General features: G+C 39.2%; 1 protein-coding gene across 20 annotated transcripts in view; it reads right to left on the minus strand.

Annotated features, from left to right (window-relative positions):
- Positions 1–11915, minus strand: part of RPS6KB1 (ribosomal protein S6 kinase B1) — a 37761-nt gene extending 25846 nt beyond the window's left edge. For 14 of the 20 annotated variants that reach the window (XM_081585048.1, XM_081585045.1, XM_081585044.1 and 11 more), the window contains exons 1-4: positions 11711–11915; positions 4214–4263; positions 3068–3188; positions 1452–1520 (exon numbers count right to left, since the gene is read on the minus strand). In XM_081585048.1, coding sequence (XP_081441174.1) covers positions 1452–1520; positions 3068–3188; positions 4214–4263; positions 11711–11851 — 381 coding nt within the window. In that variant the 5' untranslated portion in view covers positions 11852–11915. Of the gene's footprint in view, positions 1–1451; positions 1521–3067; positions 3189–4213; positions 4264–11077; positions 11199–11710 lie in introns of all 20 variants that reach the window. The other 6 variants (XM_081585052.1, XM_081585049.1, XM_081585051.1 and 3 more) reach the window with 1 other exon arrangement.
- Between the last annotated feature and the right edge of the window lie 155 nt (positions 11916–12070).

Raw genomic sequence — 12070 nt, forward strand, 5'->3', positions numbered from 1 at the left:
CTAATCTCATGACTGCACAATGGAGAAGGCTACACATATACAGTTTCTGATCAGCTTCTCAGAGTTCCACTCTTCAAGGACACCAGACATCTAAAGAAGGCCCCTAACATGGCAACAAAACACTACATCAAAGTCAAGGAAACTAGAAACTTAGAAAAGAGACACGTCCATGAAACAAAAGAATATTTCAAAGAATTTATAATTAAAATGTCTCACAGGAATAAAAGAAGATACTGTACTCACAAAATAGATAGGTATAAAAAGAAAAAACAACAAAAAGAGCTTTGGGGAACTACAAATATGATAGTTTTTAAAAAATCAGTAAGGGAGTCCCTTGGTAGTGCGCTTGCACTGCCAGGGGCCTGGACTGGACCCCCGGTCGGGCAGCTATTAATGAAACCCCACAAGCCACCCAGCATGGCTGAAGACACTTGTTAAATTTAAAAAATGGTTAGAAAATAAATTTCTAGAAAAACCTCAGAAAGCAGACAAAGGTATAAAGAAATGGACAAGTGGAGAGGAAAGAAAAATAAATGATCAGTCTAGGAGGTCCAACATCCAAGTAAACATAATTCTAAGAGAAGAAAACAACAAGGGGAAAATTATCAAAGAGATCATAAAAGAAAATTCCCTAGAGCTAAAAGACTGAACACTTTTAAGATGGAAACAGTAAAAATAAATAATAAGAATCAAAGCAAGACACATCACTGCAAAAATCTGGAATATCAAATTCACCTTCATTCAGTTTCTCAGGAAACCCACCAGTAAATGGTCACCAAAGCAAGGGAACAGGACACAAACTAAGAAAAAGGAACATCTGGGATCCAAGAAACAAAGGATCCAACACTGAAGGAGTCAGGAGGATTTGAAGGATTGTAGTGAAGGGGAAGTCCAGTAATGACAGCTATGCCAAGAGAAAGATCAGTACAGGGGAGACTAGGGGACAGAAGGTTCTTCTGGGATGTCTCTAGGAAAATAAACAGAGAACTAGTTTATTTTCTAATAAGTGTGATCATGGAACACTGGCCAGAAAGGTGTTTTACAGAGTTGATGGAAGGTTTGAGAAGACAACAGTAGATCGAAAGAAAATGATGCCAGATGAGGATGGGAAAAAGGAAGAAAGGAATAGAAAAGAATAAAATAGGAAGTCAATCCGTAATTCTAAAACTACTGAATTAAGTCACAGCAGAACAGGCTTATTACTCAGAAATACAGAGACCAGAACAAAGGGCTAAAAGAGTTAACCTCGGAGGAGAACTGAAACAATCTCCTCTGCACCCTCACCAAGTAACCAAGCAGAATAAAACAGGAGTAAGAATAATAAAATGTACCCCACATTCCAAGAGGACTTATAATTGTGGCAGAAATACAATTTTTAACTGAGAATTTTAGACTAAAATATGGATTTTATAGCAATTAAGAATACAGTTGAGGGGGAGGAGAGAAATCACCTTTTTAAGCACCTTCATGGCAAATATTTTCCCGGTATTTGCTCCTGTTACTTTTCGTACTTGAAACACCTGGATGAAAAATAGAAGTGTGTGTTATTAAAAGCTAAACTATGTTAAGTCACAATCCCTTAATTCCTACTTATATGAAGCAAATGATACAGCAGTCTATATTCTTACAGAAATTAGCACCATGAAGGACAAAATGATGAGCTACAAAAATGATGAGCTAAAAGAGCCAGATTACATTCAAGATTTAGTAGTGTGCTTACTCACTCAGTTGTGTCCAACTCTTTGCGACCCCATGGACTGTAACCCACCTGGCTTCTCCGTCCTTGGGGATTCTCCAGGCAAGAATACTGGGGTGGGTTGCCATGCCCTCCTCCAGGGGATCTTCCGAACCCAGGTATCCCACATTGCAGGCAAATTCTTTACTGTCTGAGCCACCAGAGAAGCCCAAGAAAACCCGAGTGGGTAGTGTGTCCCTTTAGGGGATCTTCACTTCCCAGGGATTGAACTGGGTTCTCCTGCATTGTGGGAGTTTTCTTGACCAGCTAAGCAACCCAGGAAGTCCTTAGTAGTGAAAACTGTCATCCAACACAGAACCTTCCTGTTTAGTCTGCTGACATCTGGTGGCAAAGTTGGGCAATGACCATCTAATAACAAGCATTCTGCTACAACAAGCACTCCATGTTATTTAATAAAATCCAAGTTTGCATAGAAAAAACTATAATCATGTTTCTGAGACAGACAGAAATTATAACAAAATAGCTCATAAATTTTCAGAGATGCTTCAAATATAACTATTTAATAATATTTGACAGGAATTACTTATGCCTTAAAATGATTTGCCATAATATCCTTTCATGCAACAGCTAAAATATGAGATTCACAGTGCATGTGTTATACATTCATGATGATTAAAACATATGAGAATGTGTCCTGAAGCCTAAGAATAAACTACAAATGCCATGTTTTACAAAAATGAACACTATGCAATAGCATAAACAGTTCTCAAGCTTAATCCAAACTCTGTCTTTTGAAAAAGAATGGCAAAGAGAATGTCCGTATTTTCTTGAACAGAACACTCAAAGGTGAGGTCTTAAATTAGAAAGCTTCTGGCAAAACTATGAAACCAAGAGATGTTCTTCATTTTTCTTCTCCTCTCTTAAATTCTTCAGCTTCCCGAACTCTATTGCTCCGAATACTCCAAGTCAAAGAAAATCAATTTAGATTAAGGTCTCAGTAACAGATACCAATCTAATGTGCCATGCCTCTTGAAAGTAAGGAGTAGTTTGTTTTTTTAAAAGAATACCTATAGTCGGTTCCATTTAGCAAAAGGAAGGAATGAATCCTCTAATAACAGATATTGCCCAGCCCAGCTGCCTATTTATTTATTCTACAAATATTGACTGAGTACCCACAAAGTGCCAGGCTTTTATGTGAATAGTGGTAAGAGGAGGAGAGCTTCCATACATTGCTCAAATAGTACCAGGTTAAATGATCATGTTCTTTACTGAGAGCTTGCAAAGACCTAAGAAGAGAGCTGGAAACAAGAGTATAAACATTAATCTACCCAAGACAGACAAAAACAGCTCTCATTTCAAAATACTTCCTACCTTTCCATAGCCCCCTTTACCAAGCACTCGAAGTAGCTCAAAACATTCTGGTCTGATTTTTTCTGGCCCTCTGTTCACACTAGTTTCTGAGATTTCAAATTTCTCACAATGCTCCATGCCACTGGGGAGAAAAGCAAAACCAAAAGTAAATTTGCAAGAGGTTAAATTACCTTCAGTGTATTGTTAGAATGAGAATTATTCTCCAATTAAGTAAAAGGAAAAAAGTACATGATAGCAAATTTAGTATCTGTGCTCTAAGTTAACTAATGCTTCGATGACACGGTAGGTCAAGATTAGGGTGGCTTGAGAACTGTCTGCTGATCTGCTTGTTTACAGGATGTGCTACTGATTATTGACTTTCATAAGCAATAAGTGCTCCCAAATTAAGATGAATTAGAACAAGTTTATTAAGCTGACAAAGGAAAAAAGTCTTCTAGTTATTCAAATTTAGTTTATTCAAAATGTCTGAGGTTAGATATTATCCAACTGTATTTGGCAACTTCAGCAGAAAATCTGAGTACTTTCTAAAAGTACCCAATTAGTTCAAATTTTCAGCTAAAAATTCTTGTTAATAAATTATAACCATGCATCTTTCCATATATGCTTAATTTAAAGGTTCCAAAAAGGGTGGCAATTTATCTGTCATTTAAATGCTTTCTATGAGTGATCTTCTCAGTTTCCCCACAATCCAAGGCTTTTTACTTTAAGGTGGGATACAGAGCAGATTAAACACCTTATTCAACTAATGAAGCCTTCCCAGAATGACACAAGAATGTACAAATCTGTTTAGATGACACATTACAAGCAAAACAAGAAGAAGCGTTTGATTTGGGGGGCATTTCTAAAATTTTTATTGTTCAGTAGGAAAAGGTAGTTCTCCATATTAAACTAATAAATATCTTTTACACACTCAGACTCATATTCAGAATACTCCGAATTTTAATAATCTTCTTCTCAAAATCTATACATGAACTTAAAACCCCAGATATGTTTTCATATTGGTGCCAAGCTCAATAAACCAAGTCTCTGTATATGACTATATATTTAAGAACAGGTTATTAAAATCACATGATGGCTGTAAACTGGAGCTGATATAACCTAAACTAAAAAAAGACAGCACAGTGAAACCTTTTCAAATATACTTACAGTTCATATGGTCCAACTCCCCCATGGTCCATGCTTTCATTTAACTGACCCTGAAAAATATGTTAAAGTTTTAAAAATAAATAATCCCATAAACAAGAAATTTAAAAATTTAATGCTTCACCCCATTACTGAAGGAGAATGAATGAAAGAAATCAGCTTACAAATTCTCTACACTTTATTAACAGGTAAATGTGGTGATGAACAAAGCAAAGCACACAAACAATATTAAGGGGATTTCACTTTTAATTTTATGTGACAATTAAGCTATAGATGCTACTCATCCATGATCTACAAACAAAACCAGGTGATTTCTCCTTCAAAAATTACATGTATTCAAAATACGTATTCTGTATTTTATGAAACTAAAGGTACCGCATTCTGAGTTAATCAAATGACTTATAACAAGTTATTCTGACATGCTTTTGATAATAAGACTAACATAATGTAGCTGCAACCTAACTAAGCATAAGGTAACCACAACCATTCCAAGATATTGCCATGAATGATATGGCTGATCAAAGCAAAACAGTTAAGCAACACTCTCAAATTGTGTGGAGTCATACTGGCCAAACATTTATTCTGACCATAGTATAAATGAGTGCAAAACTTAATCTAACCCTCTGTACGCTAGCAAAATGAACAATTCAAAAATGAAATTAAGATAACTCCATTCACAGTGGCATCAATAGAATAAAATACTTAGAAATAAATTTAGCAAAAGAAGTGTAAGGTTTCTATATTTGATAACTCCAAAAACATTGCTGAAAGAAATTTTAAAAGACCTAAATAAATCAAAAGACATTCCATGTTCATGGATCAGACGACTTAACATTGTTAAGATGGCAATACTAAACAAATTGGTTTACAGATTCAACTCAATCTTTTAAAAACTCCTGGTCCCTTTCTTGCAGAAAGAGCCAAGCTTATCCTAAAGTTCACTCAGAAAAACCAAGGGCGGGGGGTGGGAGGGGGTGCAAAACAGTCTTCAAAAAGGAGAACAAAGTTGGGGGACTTACATGTCCTGATTTCAAAATGTACTATCAAGCAACAGCAGCAATTAATGCAGTGTTGTACTAGCATAAGGACAGAAATATAAATCAATGAAATAGAATCGAGAACCCAGAATAAACCCTTCCATTTATGGTCAACTGATTTTTGACAAAGATGTTACGAAAATTCAATGGGAAAGAGACTTGTTTCAATAAATGACAGTTAGGGACAATTGCATATCCACATGGGAAGATTTACTTTGGATCCTTACCTTCACACCATGCGTAAAAATGGGTCACAGACCTAAATGTAAGGACTAAAACTATAAACCATAAAATTCTTAGAAGAACTAGGAGAGAGTAAATCTTCACAATCCATAAAATAAGAACACATAAAGAACTTCTATAACTCAATAATAAAAAAAATAAGTAACCCACTTAAAAAAAAGTAGGTTAGGACCTGAACAGGCATTTCCACAAAGAAGGTAAGTGGGCAACAGTCACATGGAAGTATGTTCAACATTATTAGCTCTTAGGGAAGTGCAAGCCAAAACTCTACTGAGATATCACTTCGTATCAACTGGGATAGCTACAATTAAAAAAACAACAACAAAAAAAACAAGTTTGGCAAGGATGCAGAGAAATTGTAACCCTCATACACTGCTGGCAGCAATGTAAAATGGTATAACCACTTCGGAAAAGTTAGGCAGTTTCTTCAAAAATTAAACATAGACTTACCATATGATCCAGCAAATCTATTCCTTGGTATCTACCCAAGAGAAATGAAAATAACATGTTCCACAAAGACTCAGGTATAAATGTTCATAGCAGCATTATTTACAATAGCCCCAGAATGGAAACAACTCAAATGAACATCAACTAGTGAAATGATAAATGTTGTCAACTCCAACAATGGAATACTATCCGGCTACAAAAAGGAATGAAATACTGATATATACTACAACAAAGATGATCCTTAAATCATTAACTTACGTGAAAGAAGCCAAACACAAAAGGCCACATATTATATAAGTCCACTTACATGGATGCTCCAGAAAAGGCAAATTTACAGGTATGGAAAGTAGACTAGTGGCTGCTGAGGGCTGGGGATGGCAGTGAGGAGAGACTGTGAATGGGCCCAGAGTTTCTGTTGAGGGCGAAAGAAATGTGCTAAAACTAAACAATGGTGATGGCTGTATAACTCTATAAATATACTGAAAGTCACTGAACTCTAAAATATAACCTGGCAGCAGAAACTGTTATTAGTATTATAAAATATAGCTTTAAAACGAGTCTTCTTAAATACATTCTGATTATGAACTCTCAATTTCTATCATAGGCACTACAAAATTAGAAGTTTTAAAGTTTTTATTAAGAATTTTAGAATAATTCAATAGACACTTAGGTGAACTCATCTTTCTTCAAAGATACCAGTAGTCATGATACACAAAGAAAATGGACAGTATTCTTACATAATGGGTGGTCAAATGCCCTCTCAAAACAAGTGTTTTAGTCAGAACTTGCTCACAGTGTGAACAACTCAGAATGAAGTCTAACACCAAGGATGTATCTCTCATGATAAGAGCTAGGCAAATGGGGTGGGGGGGGTGCGGTATCAAGGGAAAAAAATTACTTGCAGTTTCAACTTGATACAGCTTCTTTTGTGTGGGAGGGGCAGGCAGGGGTCGTTATAGTTAAAGGATTTTTTGGGGGGGTGTCTCTGGTGCTTCATACAATCACCTATGATGACTTCACTTTAAAGACAAAAGGCTAACTTCTATAAAATTGGTATATAATTGTTTTGTCTTTAATATTCACTTTATTTAATTCTAAATTAAAGACTAGAGAGTAATTAACACTGAACTATGACTTTGAAGCCACCTAGAAAGAAGTCACATGCCCTGTGGCTATGTTTCATTTCCGGTGTCAGCCAGGCCTGTCTTACCACCTGCATCTGGGCTTAGAACTTCCTACCGTTACCTCTGGAGCACAAGCATTTTGAGGCACAATTCTTTTCTGCTACTCAATGGTTTCTAGAAGTCTAACACCAGAAACACCAAGCTATTCTATAGGACATACTGACGGTTATCCTTCACAGGAAACTTTATTCAGATTTTTTTTTCTGCCTTAAGCTTTATGACCCATCTAATGTTTTTTTGTGTATGTGCCACTACGATTAACAAAGTAGAATTCTCCTCATTGTGGCTCAGGGGTGAAGAATCCTCCTGCCAATGCAGGAGATGTATGTTCAATCCCTGGATTGGGAAGATCCCCTGGAGGAGAAAACGGCAACCCACTCTAGCATTCTTATCTGGAGAATTCCATGGATGCAGGAGCCAGGCAGGCTGCAAGTCCATGGGGTCACAAAAGAGCTGGACACAGGATTTAGTGACTGAACAACAAGGTACTGTACAAGATAACTGTTTCAAACTAGCCCATCAGAATGACTATTTGCAAAGTTTTAAATTAAAATTATATATAAATTCAAGTTAATATGCCTTAAGTCCCAATTTTATAAAAATTTAAATAAACTGTAAAAAATTTTAAATAAATTGTTACAGAATGGGTGAAAAATATCCTTAATCTAAATATTAATTAAATCATTTATCCACTTGCCTGGCTGTTCACAGATATTTCCTTATAAAATAAGGTTCAGTAATCTGGGGGAAAGAAGTAAATCTGGCCTCAAATACTGGGCTATTTAAAAGTACATTACAGTAAGTATCTAATAAAATGCAAGATATAGATATTAATAATCATGAACACCTGAATACATACTATCTATATAGCACTATTTTTCAAAACACTGAAAATTTTAAAAACTTTTTGCTCTATAAAAATCTACTAACCCAATCTGAAATTTGGCAGTAAGTCTCTATTTCAAATTTTGAACTAGCAGAGTAAAAATTCATGATTTTTTTTAAGTTGTATTAACAATTTTCTTTTACTCTTTTAACCTGTGTCTTCACAGAAAGCAGAGGTTTCCAACATTTTCATAATCTAATGAAAATTTCTAAAGGAAAATTTTTCTAGTTTCAACTCTGTTCCCAAATAATATCATCACCAATGAAACAGAAAAACAAAAACCCTTTCAACCACTGGTTTTAATGTAGTATTTAAAACTCACTAATTCTCATCTCTTAGTCACTGAAAAATTAACTATGCTACATAAATACATATATTTACTAATACAAATTCACTCAGTGTAACATATCTAAAAAGTAGGTATCTCTAGGACTTCCCGTGGCACAGTGGTTAAGAATCTGCCTGCCAATGCAGGGAACACAAGTTCAATCCCTAGTCTGGGACGATTCCACATGCTACAAGGCAACTAAGCTCACATGCCACAACCACTGAAGCCCTTGTGCCTAGAGCCCATGCTCCACAGCAAAAGGAGCCACTGCAGAGAAGAGCCAGTGCACTGAAACTAAAGAGGAGCCCCTGCTTTCTGCAACTAGAGAAAGCCCGCACACAGCAACAAAGACCCAGCACGGCCAAAAATAAAAAAATTAAAAAGGGGGGGATGTATTTCTAAGTAGGACCAACGACAAAGAGAAAGAAAGCAAGGAAGGAAAGCAGCAAACTACTGTTCTAAAAATGCAGCACCTCTAGTATAACTGCATTTATTATTATGTTTTTATGTGTAGATGAGGGTAAACTTGAATGATTGGTTCCTTGGCAATCAGTTAACACCGACAAGCTCTATTTCCATAAACCAGCTAACTACATAATGTGCCAGGATATTTTGAGAGTACTTGATATACTCTATCTCATATAATCTTCATTTTATGGAGAAGAAAAGAGTCTTCTTTTTTCTGAGTCTTTAGTCTGAGAGATCAAGCAATTTATTTGAGATCATGCAGTCAGTGAGCATGGCTGGAAGGATCTGAATTCACTCTGACACACCACAAACAGGTACATTACAAACAAGAATAGTAAATTCAGTGAAGAAGCTGTGCAATGAAGCTTACTGAACCGTGTCAGAAGATACTACCACTAGTTATCTCCGTGGTCTTGGGCAATCATATCCCTGCGTGATGCCTCAGTTTCCTTTCTATAAAATGAGGATGTGAGGCTACTCTGATATGCGCCAATGTTTTAAAAGCTTGTGTACTAAAAGATGGGGGCTTCCCCAGTGGCTCAGGGGTAAAGAATCTTGCTGCAATACAGGATATGCAGGAGACTTGGGTTAGATCCCTGGGTTGGGAAGATACCCCGAAGGAGGAAATTGGCAGGATTTCTTGCCTGGGAATCCCGTGGACAGAGGAGCCTGGTGGGTTACAGTCCACAGTGTCACAAAGAGTTGGACACGACTGAGCACCTGACGGATGGACACACTAAGGGGTATAAAAATCACAAACAGACAGGATTCTAATTATATTATTATAAATTCACAGTAGTCAGATTTTCTAAGAATCTAAGTTTCTCTCATTTTTCAGAATTTTAAAATCTATAGAGAAAACTGGATGTCACTGAATCTCCTTGGGTGGCCAACCCAATTCCACTCCAACTCTTTCCTTGTCCACCTTGCATCTCTTAGAATAACACACTCGAAAGAAACATTTTCAACTTCAAAAGCATTGCTAAGTTAGATACATTTTGCTGAAGCCTCTTCCTCAAAATCCTCTTTAATTACCTTTTAATTAAAGCTCCTCTCCCTAGGGTAGTAGTCATATTTCCTCCTCTTTCCTATTTCCACCAATTTCTGACCTCCCCTTCCACACCTGCTCAAAATCCTATTTGCCTGTGCCCAGCAGAACAAACATCCAAGAGGGGTCCTAGTTCATAGCAAGAATCTTAATACAGTATTTTACTTTCAGCTCATAATAAACCCAAGGTCTGGAAATTCTATCAGTTCAACTGGTGAAGATTTTATTGGTATAAAGCACCCTTCTTATCATTTCCTCCCCTTCTTAATTCCCAAGCCACTGCCATATGGAGCCAATATAACTGATGAGAGTATGTTATATGTAATGAAAGTAATCCTGTATTTGTTCCATTAAGAGGCTAACTGAAATTCCATACGCAAGCATACTGAAAAGTATACATCAGGGGAATTCCCGAGCAGTCCAGTGGTTAGGATTTGGCACTTTCACTGCCAGGGCTTGGGTTCAATCCTTGGCTGGGGAACTAAGATTCTACTAGCTGTGCTGTGCAGCCACCAAAACCCCAAAACCAGTATATTTCTCAATACCTACCTTCCACACTGCCTGATTTTGATTTAGACTCAATTGATTAGAAGAGCATTTCTGTTCTATAAAACCTATTTTCCTAAAGTATTTAAGGTATATAGCATCTTTTGTCAACAAGCAGGAAACAACTTACTTGCCAGAGGGAGGAGATAGGGTGGGAAAAAAAAGGGAGGCCCCTTCTGTAGTTAGAGCAAACATCTGACTTCACTCATAAACCCAGGTACTGATCTAGACAATGGAATTTACAATCTAAATTACCATGAGGTTATCATTGATGGTCATTTGCCCCAGAATCAGTGATTTAGCATGACAACACTATTTGTGAACGTCAGGTACAACTTGTGATTTTGCAATAAATTTATCTTGAATAAAGAATAAGACAGTAAAGGTAAAACCGAGCTATAAACAATTCTAAATTGAGCACCCTAAATTACAGCAAGGAAAGCCCTCACACCACCATTCACAAGTCTCAGTTCAAGCAATTTATTTTTGGCAAGCCAAATCACAGCTGTCAACGTTGGTTTTTTTCAACCCCAAAATTACATCAAGTATTTCGAAAAAAATATAGACATCTGCAACTAAGGGAAAAGTAAGTTACAAATGCCGTGTGTCGTTATAAATTATTTTTAAGTCACACGGAAGGGGTTTTTAAAATTAAAAAAAAAAAAAGCAAACAAACAAACCCTGGAAGATGCAGCAGAGCCCCCTTGCTCCCGAAATAAAACTCCTGGTGGCTGTAACTGCAGCGGCAGCGCTACTCCCGACAGAAGTTTTCAGCTGTCACTTCTAACAGCTGAGCGCTTCCTAGGAGAGAAGCGACAGGCCGAGAAAAGAGGTGGTTGTGGGACGTCTGAAGATGCAACACTTGAGATCTCACAGTCGAAGGGACACCCTTCCGCGCTTCACCTGCACTTACGGGACACCCAGCAAACGCAGTCCCCCTCCCCCCGCACACGCACACGCACACGCTTGCAGCACGCGCGCCCCGCACACTGAGGTCCCGGGGCTCCGGGCAAGTCTGCCGCGCGCGCCCTTCCCCGTCCCCTCCACGGGCTGCTCCCGGCTGCGGAGGGGCGCGACCGGCACCTGCAAGCCCAGCAGCAGCCTCACACCTGAGGGCCAGGTCCTCCCCGCCCGCTCCCCCGCTCCGGGCCGCGCGGCGCCTCGGCTCCTCCTGGGTCTCCGGGAACGACTCGCGCCCCTCCCGGGTCTCCGCGCCCTCCGACGCGCCGGGCTTTCCCGAGCCCGCGCCGCCGCCCCGGCCCTGTCACCTCGGGCGCCCCCCCCACCCCACCTCCGGGGACCCCGGGCCTCACCCCCTCCTCCAGCTCATCCTCAGAGCCCGCGTCCTCCGGCTGGTCCAGGTCTATGTCAAACACCCCTGCCATGTCCTCAGCGTCCCTGTCTCGGAAGTCCGGCGCTGGGTAGAAACCGTCCCGCCTCCGTCGTCGCCTCATGGGCCCGGACCCGCCGCAGCCACCGCCGCCGCTGCCGCCATCACCGGCCGCTGGGGCTCAGTGCGTCTGCGCCTAGGCCCCAGACTGGCTCCTCAAGTTCGGCACCGAGGCATGCGCACAGGACTCCGTGAAGCCGAGCTATGGGCAACGGACATGCGCAGTGCCGCCGCCTGGGCCAGGTACTGGCGGAAGCATGCGCAGAAGCGCTTCCGAAGCCTC

The sequence above is a fragment of the Giraffa tippelskirchi genome, chromosome 3 (genome assembly GCF_054371585.1).
Source record: "Giraffa tippelskirchi isolate mGirTip1 chromosome 3, T2T-mGirTip1v1.2.pri, whole genome shotgun sequence".
Taxonomy (NCBI): domain Eukaryota; kingdom Metazoa; phylum Chordata; class Mammalia; order Artiodactyla; family Giraffidae; genus Giraffa; species Giraffa tippelskirchi.